Genomic DNA, 13,985 nt, shown 5'->3' on the forward strand with positions numbered 1-13,985 from the left:
AATGTTTGCATACAGCACTGTGATGACAAGAGAAGGGGAGGCCCGGGGGGGGGGGGGGAGAGATTTAAGCAACTTAAAAGAGCATGGACCAGCTGATGAAAAGAGTAGGAATGACTCTTTTATTTCTAGCAAAACTTTGATTATCTCTGCCATTTGTACTGTGCCTCCATACATGCCACAGGCCAAAATATTAAAAGAACAGATCTATTCGTTTTGATAAGAGCAGTAGCATGACTTCAGTTTTGCATATTATGCCATATGTGAAAAATCCTTTCCAAGGCAGCTCTGCCTTTGGCACATCCTCAGTACTCTATGGCTAGGTTCTCAGTGGTTTCCTTCTGTGGCCACAAGCAAAGGCTCTATGGGCCAATTAAAAAAAATCAAAAACCCATAAAGCTTGGCTTGAAAAACCACTGCCATGTGTGCACATGCCGGAGTGCTGAGGATATTGTCCTTATTGCAGCTACATCGTAAAAAAAAAAAAAAAAAGCCGAGACATATTGCTGGAGTACATCTCACAGTTGTCGTGGAGATGCCGTCAAAAACAGCTTCCATATAGAAGATAATCCCTTTACTGGCCACAGTACCTCCCACTCCCATGTCCCCAGTGACTCAGAATGCGGTACCTTGCGGTGACAAACACTTCTAAACAGAACATCCAGGACAGAGGCAATTTTCCCATGGAAAGGCTATTTTCAGTAGCATCCCAATAATAGCTGTAATATGTTCATGCTGTAAGGTGGGGCGGGGGAGAGGCCCTTCTTAAGTCATTGGACTCCAGTTCTCATCAGTCCCAGCCAGGGACGATGGGATTTGTAAGTCAGCAACTTATGGAAAGAAACAGGCTGTTTTGGAATCAGGGCCAGTTACTGGTCTAATTAGTGTGGTCAGAACGGGTTACTTGTGCTCACTTTTATGGGGCACTGGACCAAGCTTTCTATAGTAGTATTATTTCCAAAAGCGCTATGTTGCAAGATCCCAATGCTTTAGGAATAAATCTGTTCATCAGCTTACAGGGAACTAATGGTTATTCAACATCCTGAAGTACGAATTTTGAAATTCCTCATATTAAAGATGCCGAGCGTTTCGCTTAATGAAAGTGCATGAAGACCACTAAATTCCTCGGCTGACTTCCTATCTGTGGTTACAGATTAAGACAGTCCAAAAACAAAACAAAAAACAAAAAAAGGTGCTTTATCTTCAAGGCACAAACATTTGCAAGTAAAATGGGTGGATTTTTTCTAAAATTGTTCATAAAGAGCTATCTTTGTAAATTAACATGTAAAAGAAAAATGAATCTCTTTGGATTTTGGAGGCACATATTGGGCTGGATCAAGTGCTCCATGCCGTCAGATCTAACTTCCTCCTGCAGCCCCCATGCCCTTTGAACATCTGCGGCGGGGGCGGGGGCAGGGTTTCATTGGCTCTAATCCCCTTCTGCAAATAGCAAATAGTACCTTTCTGAGAATGGAAGAACCTCTCCTCTTCACAAAAGGGCACCTTTGGACCCAACCCTTTATTCTTGGAACAGCACAAACTTCCTTCTTCCTCCTTTTACTTTATCATAATGCATATGTAAAGTGTGTGTGTGTGTGTGATGGACGGACACATATACACACATACACCCCTTTAAAAAAACAAACCCGCAAAAGTAAATACAAATGAATAACTCTTGGTCAATATTCTCTAAGCATAAAAATCCTCAAGTGCTAATATTTAAAAACATGTGAATGTTTTAGCAAATCTATGGCCAATGTTTTGCATCACTAGCATTTTATGAATAGCCTTTAATCTCCTGCTCCCCACTTAATTCAAAAAATATGGTTTACTTTTTTTGTAGCTAAAATCTACTTGCAGGCACTGCAGCTGCAAATCAGTATGGCTGAATCTGACTGAGCAGATCATCTCATATTATTTATAATATCCTTTTCAGCTCTCCGTGGGGGAAAAAATGTCAGCAGCAAATATCAGAGATTCAAAACATGTGCATTCCTTTCCCATCTTCTCTGCTGTTTGTTGCCAACCACTTATTGACCCATATCTAAAACTGAATGGCTATATATAATTATTATATATATATATATATTCTTTATAAGTTATTTTTTTAACTCTGGCATATATACAGTATAGCTCTATAGATCTCCAATACTTCATTTTTTCAAACCCTCACAGTGAACATGTGTCCTGAAGAGGTTACTACATAAAGGCCAGGGACAGGGTTTAGGGTTCAAGGGTTCTACCTGTTCCACACAAGTATATGTGACTATCTCAAAAGACACATCTTCACATATATTTAAATGGATCATATCAGTAGCAATGTACATTATTAACCCATATCACAACCCCCATAACAAATGCTCCTTCTTTGTCTGCTCACTTGTGTGGGGTAAAACAAAATATTTCACAAGCTTGGCTCCCTTTCCCAGACAAGACCTATGTCTTTAACCAATGCTCAGTTTTATTAGTGTCTGACACAGGGTTCCCCCAAACTTGGGTCTCCAGCTGTTTCTGGACTACAATTCCCACTAGGAGTTGTTGTCCAAAAACAGTTGGAGACCCAAGTTTGGGAAATATGCAGTAACTTCCATGTAACATGAGGTTGACATTATCCACTCAGCAGTCCTGAACTGGTTTAGCTGTCATTTCCTCTTTCCACCAGACTTTACAAGTCTAGTTCTACAGGAGAGCATCCAGGGATCGTCAAAGGAGAATTCTCAGTGCCTCACCAAAGGTTGATTTCCAGAAATCTTTGGCAAAGGCTGCAGCATTAAAGTGGGGACATGGCAAAGAACACCAGCAACAGGTGCAGTCCAAGATAGAAGTTGGCTGCCACCATCAGTAGGTGACCTGAGATAAGGGAAGGTCCCATGTCCCTGCTGCTGACCATCTCATAGAGGTGTTGCAGGCAAGAGTGGCGAGGCCAGCAATGTGCACTGACTGCTGCACAGGGTGGCTGCACACTGTTGCTGACTCTTGGCTGAAGAGCAAAGGCCGGTTTCCTCTAGCCCGTGACCTCATGGGTTGCTGCTGATAATGCTAATGCAAGTTCAGATTAGTGCAGGTTAAGGTCTCTATTACCACTTAGCAATTTGCGCACACTGTGTCTCTTCAGTAGTCCCCGGGCAAGGATGCAGGGAAATTCAAGAGCAGCATAACTTTCTTCTTCTTTCCTGGATAGTGAATCCCTAGTCCCTTTAAATAACGCTGCAAGGTACATTAACAATTCTGGACAATTAAAAAAAAGCAGCTTGGGATGATGCAAGAAGGGCAAAATAGAGGGCTTGCTGTTCGAAAAGAAGTTAAGAGGTCTTGCTGCACATTGCTGGACGGATTTTGGCTCCAGTGCAGCTCATTCAGTGCTTGCAGGGAAATCGCCGTCCCTTGCTCTCTTTTCTGAACGTTGGCAAATTTTGAATATGGGAGAGAGACTAACGCTGCAATCCTAGGCACGTGTACTCGGAAGCAAGTTTCCCTATGTGCAATGGGGCTGACTCCCACACTATGTGCGCACAGGACTGTAGACCACAATTGCTACCTAGGTCTATGATCATTTGTGGCAAACCACTTGAGAGAGAGATGATAATATTTACTTCTTCTCGGTTTGTGAACCTAGTGGCATACATAGAGACACAATACTAGTGTTTAACAAGACATCTATTGTATCTACTTTTACTCAGATAAATAGGAAATGCTGACTTGGCAGGAGCATTGGTAAGAGTACTACTATTCACAGTGTTTCTGTTCCCCGCCCCTCCCCCTTTTATTCTACAGAATTAAGTATTTTATGTACATTGGAACCGATTAATGCCCTTGAGACAATTGTGTTTTGCTGTTTCATAAGCAGGAAAGACACTGCAGGGGAGATATGTGCCAAAGAAAGCACAGTCTCTCATATATATATATATATATATATATATATATATATATATATATATATATATAATGGTATAATGGTTACTTCTAAAGTGGTAATATTTAAGAAAAATTCTCATCTGGAGAAAATACTGCCTCTTTCCCCTCTTTAGAATTTGTTCGGGTCTCTTATCAAAAGTCCTAGCTCTTCAATTTTATATATTTATTTATATATATATATAGTTTGTTTTACTTTAAACTATAAATTAACACTGCATAGTTCATTGTTCTTGTTTTGCTTTTGCTCTGAAAAATTATTGCAGTACAATTAATTCCTTCCCGGAGTTCAGTACGGAGCAAACAGGACAGGCGTGTGGGTGGTCCGTATAGGCCCCGGCGCAGGTCGAAGGAGCGCCGGAGGAAGTGCTGAAGTCTGAAAGAGGGTCGCTGGTGGGGCTGTTCGAAGACTGAAAGGGGAATTTACAGCCACAGCAGCAGCTGCTGCGGCAGCTGCTAGTGGGTTTGGTAGAATCCGTGGAGCCATTGGTTTTGAAGGTTCCTTTGAAAATACTAGTTTCACCTGTGGGAGAAAAGGAAAAAAACAGACAATAAGTATTACTTGTGCAGATTGCCCACAATGAAGATAGCTTTTCAGAGGTGGCATTAAGTGGCATTTCAGGCATAAAGGTGAATCAAAAGTTTTAAAGGAAGACAAAATAGAAGAAAGGATATGTGTGGAAGTTTATCTTTTTGCTACAAATTTGCTTTGACACTGGACAAAATGGGACATGGAATTTTGTTGAGAAAGAGTTGCTTGCTTGCTTGTTTTTTTACATCCCCAAACTGACCGCTACATTTTCACTCAGTTAAAAGCACCCCACATTATCAGCCCTGTGGTCATCATTATTGCATACTGGTTATTTTCTGTTAGTTACATTCCTACTTAGTGGATTTTGACCCACACCCTTCCTTCCTCCAAGCATCTCAGGACAGTGATCTAATTTCAGCTTAATTTTTCTTCTTCTTCTTCTCAACCATGCATTGGAGGAGGGGCAAAAAAGAAAAGAAATAAGAAATAAGCCCTGGAAAGGAGTGTGGTGTTCTTCTTTTTAACTCTGCAGCACTCTGTGGTTTCCAGTTGTTGGTGTGCTTCCTGGAATGCCCATAGGAGAACCCAAGGCCCTCCTGTAGATATTCCATGAAGTGTGTTGACCAGGGAGGCTGTCTGCAGAGCACTAGAGACAGAGTGTGATGCAAGGAATTGTTTTAAAAGCTAAAATGAATCTTTTAACCTCAAAAACAAAAACACTGACATTCACCCAGGCCTACAAAAGATGGAGGAATCCCTCCCCCTGCTTACTTCACAGTGGGGTGGGGGATGTCTGAAGTTGGCAGGAATAACTAGTTTTAGTCTCTTAACAAAGCAGAAGAGGCCAAGAGAACGTGACAATGGCTCCCAGTTAGCTCAGTGCTCTGTCTCTCTATTTTCTTCACATTCAGTATCCTAGGAATCATAGGCAAGCCTCCTCTGGCCAAACTCAAAAATTAATTGAGCTTTGCAATTGCTACAACTGAACACTTGGAGAAACCTCATTGGGAGGCCGAAGTATCAGGTTAGAAAACTTGGAAAAGCCCAAGGAATCTCTGCTCTGCTTTCCCTGATAGTCTCTCCCAAACTTGGGAAAATGGAAAAGAGGTAGCCAGTAGCTGATGGCTTCCTTTCACACAGAAGTCCCAGGGCCAATTCTGAGCTGGAAGTGAAACAATTTGCTGCCTAGGATCATGGAGCTTGACTTTAAGCATCATTTTGTAGCCAAGGCAACTCACAATGTAGCTGGAGATCATGGGGTTTGCAGTCAAGGCTACAGATGGAGCAGGATTCTATTTGGTCTGCTTTTTGCAATAGACTGGCAATGCTGCTTTCTGTCAGAAAGCAACTCCTAGTCAGATAATGCACCTTGATTTTTTCATACAGTTTTAGTGCACAAAAGAGCACACAAAAGAGCATATTCTGTGTTATAAAAATGCATGCAAAATGTTCTTACAGAAAATGCATTACAATGGACTGAAAAAATGCATGTTACATGTGTCCAAAATGTGTGCAAATTAAATGCAAACATTTCATGCATTCTTGCGGTGGGGGCGGAGGGGAATATCGTTACAGACTGTAGTGAAATGGACCTGTGATTCAGCACCAGAGAAACTGAAGCAAGATGGAATTAGGTTGCTCAGTTCATTCCCAGTCAAGCCACATGATCCATGGCTGCAAATGTCCCAAATCTCTATGATGCTTTTAAGTAGTGCTAGGACAACCATGCCATGAAAACAACATGACCAGGATTGTTCACAAGCCCAGCTTCTGTGCCTGTAAAAGTCCTGCCAATACACACCTGAACCAGTCTTCCATTAATTATTATTAGCAGTAGTATTAAATTTTCTATACCACCCTTCATTCAAGGATCACAGGATAGTTTACAATATAAAAACACAAAAATAACTTAGTAACAAGCAAAAACAATACCACCCCCACCCCCAGTCTAAAAGACCATAGATTGTTTAATTGATCCAAAGGCCTGGGAGAAGAGGAATGTTTTTGACTGGTGCCCAAAGATATGTAACAAAGGGGCCAGGGCGAGTCTCTCTAAGGAAGAGCATTCCACAAAAGGGGAGCCACCACAGAAAAGGTCCAACAATAACACCCACCCACACCCACGGGGAGCTTCTCAGAAAACCCATTTGCTTACCCCAAGTGGGTGTGTTCCCTTCTGGAGTTTGTTGTAGGGACTGTATTTGGGTTTCGGGGGCTTTCCAGCAGCTCTGTCTTTGTGCCTTCTACTGCTTATGTGCTGTTGGAAAGCAAGCAGTGTTGTTATTTATTATTGTTATTGTATAAATAACACGCTTTCCGTTGGCTTCAGCACCAAACACCTCTGGTCACCCAAAATCCAATTTGCTCGAGCTAGTCCAATACCAAAATTATTCGTCGCAACAGTAAATCCGTTTCAGTATCATAGTTTTATATGTTTGGAAAGAGAGTTCTCTCTCTCTCTCTCTCTCTCTGTATTGCATCGTAATAATTTTCTTGGCTTATCTGCCATGATGAAAACACCTACATTTGTTTATTTAATTGATTTAGAGCAGGGTTTTCCAAACTTGGGTCTAGCTAGCAGGACCAGTGGTCAGGGATGATGGAAATTGTAGTCCAAAAACAGATGGAGACCCAAGTTTGGGAAACCCTGATTTAGAGGAATCACATACAGCTCTTTGCAAAAGCCACAGGACAGTTTCCAACAAGCACATTCTACTTAAGTTAACCAGGCCGTAGCTCAGTGTTAACGTTAGAGAGTCACTGCCAGTCAGTGTAGACAATAAACTAGATGGACCAATGGTCTGACTCTTGATAAGGCATCTCCCTATATTCCTATGGAATTGGAAAATGGTCTAAACATGAGGCCACCTGGGGACAACATGGAAGCCACACAATTTAGGAGGAACAGCTAAATTGAACGTTCCTCCGTGAACCATTTTGGTATTTATTGTACTGCGGTGTTTTAATTCTAATTGTTTTGTGAGATGACTTGATCCTTAGGGTGCGATAGCAGCAGCAGCAGCATAAAAAAGCAGGGTAGACGTGAAAAAAAAAGAAACAGCCACAAATTGTAATCCTGTGCTAATGTTTCTAGGATGGCTATATACAGTGATGAGATGCTGCAAAAGAGGATGTTTTGGCAAGTGTAGGTTCTCTCTCCCCCTCTGCCTACCTTCAGAGCAAGGCAAGCTGCACTTGCCCAAATTTCCTCTTCTACCATAGCAGAAGAGACCGGTGTAACTAATCACCCAAGATGCAGCTATCAAACTTCCCCTTAATAAGCGCTTATAATGCAGACTTTTTCAGGACAGAGCTGTCAGCTGCCTTGGTCTTTTGGTCTTTATGTGCAGCTTTTGTCCAAGCTCATCTAAGCAGCTGGCTTGAACTGCTCCCAATGGCAGCTGCCTCCATATGGCAAACAATTTGTCTGCAGTGTTTCATCTTGCAGAGGAACCTCCTGCAAGTTCACAACCAGAAGTCAACAATTTGGAGGTCTTATAGGTGGAGGCATTTAATGTTTAGGAAGCTGGTGCAGATGACCAGGCTCCTTCTACTGCTCTTCGTGGCAGCGGTCTACATGGGCTGGCCCATTTGTGTGTAGTGATTTGCTGTATGGGAAAATATGCACAGTGACAGTTTCTTCACATAGTAGGTTGCTGCAGAAATAAGTTGTGATGCCGTTCAGGAGTAAGCAGTTTGGAGTTCTGATCTGCCCAGCTTGTAACGTTCAGCCACATTCTGAAATGAGTTATCTTCTGGCTCAGATCTGAGAAGAATTCCTCAGCTCTGCCCATCCTCACTGATTTGCTCTTGGCAGCAGCAGCCCCTCTTCTTCCCCTCCTTCCTCTCCACATTCCTCCAACAGTGGAATGTTGCAATTCTAGGTGCGAAAGGACCCTGGGAGATGCAGAATGTGAATGGGGTGCTGGAACTCTCAGGTGTCTGCTGTGACAAGTTTGTAATGCCTTTGTGCTGACCTAGATGCCATTGTTGTGTTAAGGTGCTTTTAGCAAAATGGCTAGCCATATGACCTTTAAATCCTTGCCCATTCTGACTGATTCAAGCCAGCTGTGTTCCTCTGTGTGTGTGTGTGTCTTTGAGGGTCCAGGGTGTGGGAAATACATCCTAAAGAAGTAGTTATATGCCTACTCCTGAATAAACTCACTCTTGACCCAGCTATTTATGACAAACACCCGCTTTGGGTGGGAGGTGCCTGAGAAAGTAATGCTGGTTCAGCTTCAGGCTTTCTTGTAAAAAAACATTATCTGGACCCATTTTGATCTGGGTTCAGGCATGTGTTAAGACTGAATTCGTCTTACCCTTTATTGGGAGAGAGGGAGTGCAACCCTTTTGATTCTCCTTGATCTCTCAGTGGGTTTTGGTAATCGACCATGTTATCCTCCTGGACTGGCTCTGTGGACTGGGAGTGGAAGGTCCTCTGTTACGGTGGTTCTGCTCCTTCCTTAAGGCTAGTTCTACAGAGTAGCACTGGGTGACTTTATTTCAGCTCCCTGACAATTGTGCTATGGAGAGCTGCAGGGGTACAATTGGAGCCACTGGGAGCGATCATTGGGGAATTTGGAGCACAGTGTCAACAGTATGCTAATGACACCCAGAAGGAAATGGCTATAAGCCTGGCTGTAAGCACAGGGCATCATTGCTTAAATGACTGCTAATCTGCCACCAGACTAAGTTCAAGGTGATGTTATTGCAAATACTATGCTGGGCTCGCAGGGCGCCGCAAGCAGGTGTGCGCCTTGGCCCTGTGAGCCCAGCGCTGCTTTTGTGAGTGGTGTGGGGCTCGCAGGGAGGGCACTGTGAGTGTTGCGTCCTTCTCACGGCGCCCTCCAATTGGAGGGCGGCTGAGAAGGACACTACAGGCTTGCACCCTGGCCCCTGTGAGCGCAGCGCTCTGGCGCTGCTAGCAGCCACACAGGCTAGGGCACATGTCTGTTGCATCCTTCTCAGCTGCCCTCCAGCTGGAGGGCACTGAGGACGCAACTGCTCATGATGGGGCAGGGCGCCGAGATGTGCCCCCTCCCCCCAAAACTGCCCAGGGTGATGGCTCCCTCAGCCCCCCCCCACGCTACGCCACTGCTATAAAGCCCTAAACGTCTTAGGACTAGGTTACTTGAGAGTACACAATCTTATGTATAGATCTGCCTAGTCACTAAGATTACTAGATCAGGCTCTCCTGCCTCTCCCAAATTCAGCTGGTGAAAAACGGGGAGAGCCTTCTCTGTGGAGGCACCCAGTCTTTAGCAACAACTCTCCCTAGACAGACAAGTGCTGACCTTGACTTATTTACCTAGCTTTTAGCATTTCTGTTATCTACTGTGGACATTGTATATTTTCTGGTTTTATTGTACTGATTTTTATGGACATTGTTGTGAACTAACCTAGAATTTCTAATGCAGGACAGTTTACAAATGTAACAACAACAACAACAACAACAACAACAACAACAACACAACAACAATAATATTAATAATACCAGTACGTTGTCAGAGGGAGCAATTTAGAACTCTGCACCAACAATTATTGGAATAGCATGCTAAATTCCAATTGTCCTTTGACAAGCCTACTTTATTTGCATTAAAAATTCAACACATTTAGTTTCTATTAAAATTTGGGGGAACACCCTTGTCCAGGATTTTTTAAAGCCTTATAAGTTCCAGAATGTATTGGGCTATTCCTTCTGTTCTCTCATACTTTCTCTCAGCATAAAGCAGGTCTGTGTAGCTTCTGTAATAAAATCCCTTGACAAGTCCACCATTCCGAAAGATAGACAAAGACACTGTTTTACAGAAATATAGATTTGCTGAGCTGATTGAAATGCAAGTTGTGTAATGAAAATTTGAAGGTGATGTTTCTCCAGTCCAAAGAAGAATCAATTTACAAAAACAAGCCATACTCCTCGGAGAAAATTATTCAGTCTTCTGCAAAAACTACACACCTTCCCACACATTTGCGTACACCGTATTGCAAAGCAAATAAAATGACAGAATGTGCGAGACGAGGTATATTGTAGCATTCTCAAAGAATACAACTCAGAGCAATTTTCCACATTCATTGACAGTTTGAGAAAATACACTATAGTGGGATGGAAAAGTATACTGAAAATAAAATGAAAAGAACAACGTAAAGAAGTTAAGCATAATAAAACAGTGTTCTTAGGCTATGTTTGAAGCAAAAGGAAGAATATGAAAGTAGTAGGTCCTCTGCATGGAGAAGATGGAGAAATGCTATTGGATGACAGGGAGAAAGCGGAACTGCTCAACACCTACTTTGCCTCTGTCTTTACTGAAAAAGGAAAGCAGTGCCCAACTTCGTGTAACAGAATAAACGGTGCAAGGAGGGAGCTGCAGCCCAATATAGGAAAAGAGATGGTAAGGGAACACCTAAATTCAGATCTTCAGGGCCTGATGAGCTGCACCCAAGGGTACTAAAGGAGCTTGCAGATGGAATCTCATAGATGGAATCTCAGAGCCTCTATAATCTTTGAGAATTATTGGAGAACAGGTGAGGTTCCTGCAGACTGGAGGCAAGAAAATGTTGCCCCCATCTGCAAAAAAAGGGGGGACCCAGGTGGTCAGCTTGACACTGATACCAGGAAAGGTACAGGAACAGATAATCAAAGAGTTGGCCTATAAGCACTAAGAACCCAAACCAATGACTTTCAAGTTACAAGAAAGGAAATTCCAATTAAACATCAGGCAGAATTTTATGACGATAAGAGTGTAATGAACTCCCTCGGAAGGTAGTGGACTCTCCTTCCTTGGAGGTTTTTAAGCAGAGGTTGGATGGTCATCTGTCATGGATGCTTTAGTTGAGATTCCTGCAATGCAGGGGGTTAGACTAGATGACCATTGGTACCCCTTCCATCTCCACAGTTCTATGACTCTGTGAAATGTGCTGATCATTGATAGGGAACTTGTGGTCCTCCAGATATTTTTGAACTACAACTCCAATCATCCTTGGACCACTGGTAAGAGTTGGAGTCACACATCACACATCACACAGCACAGCAGGTTTCCCATCACTGGTGCAGACGACAAATAATAGCATCAAGAGGGCTGGTCCACACACCTAACTCCCAGAGCACAACAACTTCATGAACATATGGGACGACTGTTGGACCTCATAGTTGGGTTGCACTGAAGGGGATATGCCGCTTCTCCATTATACACATGTAAATGCTGTGTCTTCTGTGATAGTGAAACAACTTTCTGGAGCCATGGCACTGATGCTGCAGAAATCACAGAGCTACCTGAGTGTACCTGTGTAGAGGTGCCAGTTCCCAAATATGGTGTGTTGATATGGTGCAGCCTAGTCATATTGCTGTCAGTAGCCCCCTAAATTCCTAAAGCAGGGAGCTGGCATGGTGTGTGAACCAACTCTAATGATCACTGAACTTCTAGATAGTGGGGCACATGTCCCGGGAGTTTCCATACCTGTTTAAGTTGTGTCTCAGAATTTACGTGCACGTCACAAATTTCACAGTGAAATGTTTTGTTCTGAAGTCCCGTGTTTCCTTTATTAATGGGTCCTTTGCCTTTGACACCTGCCCTGGGAAAGGCTTTGATTGTTCCACTCCCATTTCGAGCTTCCAGCATAGTTTTGTGCTTTGTGCCTGGAGACATTAGACAAGGAAATAAAAAGTTATTTCAGCAATGTTGTGTTCATTAGTCCTTTTCTTTTGATCAACATGTTGCAGGTCTTGCCTCCCCCTCCCAATGGCATCATAGGCACCAATCTGCATTCCCTGTAAAAAAAGGTAAAGGTACCCCTGCCCATACCGGCCAGTCGAGACCGACTCTAGGGTTGCGCGCTCATCTCGCTCAAGAGGCCGGGAGCCGGCGCCGTCCAAAGACACTTCCGGGTCACGTGGCCAGCGTGACGAAGCTGCAACTGGCGAGCCAGCACCAGTGCCGCACACGGAAACGCCGTTTACCTTCCCGCTAGAAAGCGGTACCTATTTATCTACTTGCACTTAGGGGTGCTTTCGAACTGCTAGGTGGGCAGGAGCTGGGACCGAATGACGGGAGCTCACTCCACCGCGGGGATTCGAACCGCCGACCTTATGATCAGCAAGTCCTAGGCAGTGAGGTTTTACCCACAGCGCCACCTGCGTCCCCCACATTCCCTGTATTACCATGATAATAATTAAGTAATATTTCATTCCCTCACATTTAAATATTAATTGATGCCCATGTACGCACTGAAGCAAACTGCCATCAGTATGTAGTGACATGGTAGGAGAGACCAGAGGTGAAGTTTAAATGGATGCTTTACTATTATTATTATTATTATTATTATTATTATTATTATTATTATTATTATTCAGAGGAAAGTTTGGCTGTTGGTTGGAATACATTCTAGAAAACCTCTGCCTTTAGGGTTTAGGCCCAGGCTATCAAAGGACCATACTCTGCCATATGAACCTGCCCGGGCTCTGAGATCTTCATGAGATGCCCTTCTCTGAAAGGGGCCCATCGAAGTGAATGGAAGCTAAACAGCAGTGCTTTTTGTCCTTTTCTAAGATCCTGTTGTTTCATTGGGTCTTTCGCAGGGAAATTTTCTAGTGGAGACTTCAGCAAAGGGGTCAGCTTTGTCTGTATTGTTTCATGGTACTATTCCCTCAACAGTGGGGAGTCCAGGTAGCTTTACATGGTCCGTTTCCATTTTTATGTGCTTGTCATGGTCTTTTTATATACAAATGTGTTATTGAACAAGTATTATGAGAGTTATGAAGGAAAGCACAGAGAATCAGCACAGAGGACTGTGAGCACAGAGCACGCAAAGCAACTAGAGTACTCTAAAATCCCCAAAGACTCTTTTCTGGCAGCTGAAAGCCTCTTGACAACTCTTCTGCTTTCAAGCTGCTCTCTTTTCCAGGTATCTTGGTCTGCAGTTCACAAAGTGAGCAAGCCTATTTCAGTCTCTGCCTTGCCTGTCAGTAGCTGCAAGCTGAACATACAAATGGCAAGGGTGATCTGCTTGTCCTTTTAGTGATTAAGCCACGGCAGAACCGAAGGGACACTTCAAATTACAGGGCAATGTGCCTCATATTAACATTAATGGGAAGGAAGGCAAACCTGCAGCAATTCCAAAACTGGTTCCAGAAATATTGAAAAAACAAAAATAGGAAAACAAATTACATGAGATTCCGGTTTAAGAAATGTGGTTCCATGAAACAGAACAAAAAAACTGAATGCAATATTGGCATCCCCATAGCTGCCAAAATAGCAGTGTTAACACTAGCATTATAAAATATCTAGCTAAATGGCGCAATGTCCTATGAAGGAAAGCACCACTGGTTCTGTATTTGACTATAATGAACTTGTAACAATATACATTATTTCATCTATGATATGAACTATGATAATGACAGACATAGGTGGGTATACAAATATATATGAATGAATGAAATATTTGAGTAGGGCAAATGTTAGAAATGATATACTACTATTGGTTATTATATATACATGCACATTCAAACATTTCTTATTACTAAACCACTTTGGACCTATGGCAATCAGAA

General features: G+C 42.9%; 1 protein-coding gene across 11 annotated transcripts in view; it reads right to left on the reverse strand.

Annotated features, from left to right (window-relative positions):
- Nucleotides 1-1,628: 1,628 nt before the first annotated feature.
- The window catches only part of ZNF385D (zinc finger protein 385D), a 551,565-nt gene continuing 539,208 nt past the window's right edge, over nucleotides 1,629-13,985 (reverse strand). For all 11 annotated transcript variants that reach the window (XM_053409980.1, XM_053409979.1, XM_053409986.1 and 8 more), the window contains 3 exons: nucleotides 11,896-12,074; nucleotides 6,597-6,698; nucleotides 1,629-4,432 (listed from right to left, as the gene is read on the reverse strand). In XM_053409980.1, coding sequence (XP_053265955.1) covers nucleotides 4,199-4,432; nucleotides 6,597-6,698; nucleotides 11,896-12,074 — 515 coding nt within the window. In that variant the 3' untranslated portion in view covers nucleotides 1,629-4,198. The remainder of the gene's footprint in view (nucleotides 4,433-6,596; nucleotides 6,699-11,895; nucleotides 12,075-13,985) is intronic.

The sequence above is a fragment of the Podarcis raffonei genome, chromosome 12 (assembly GCF_027172205.1).
Source record: "Podarcis raffonei isolate rPodRaf1 chromosome 12, rPodRaf1.pri, whole genome shotgun sequence".
Classification (NCBI taxonomy): Eukaryota; Metazoa; Chordata; class Lepidosauria; order Squamata; family Lacertidae; genus Podarcis; species Podarcis raffonei.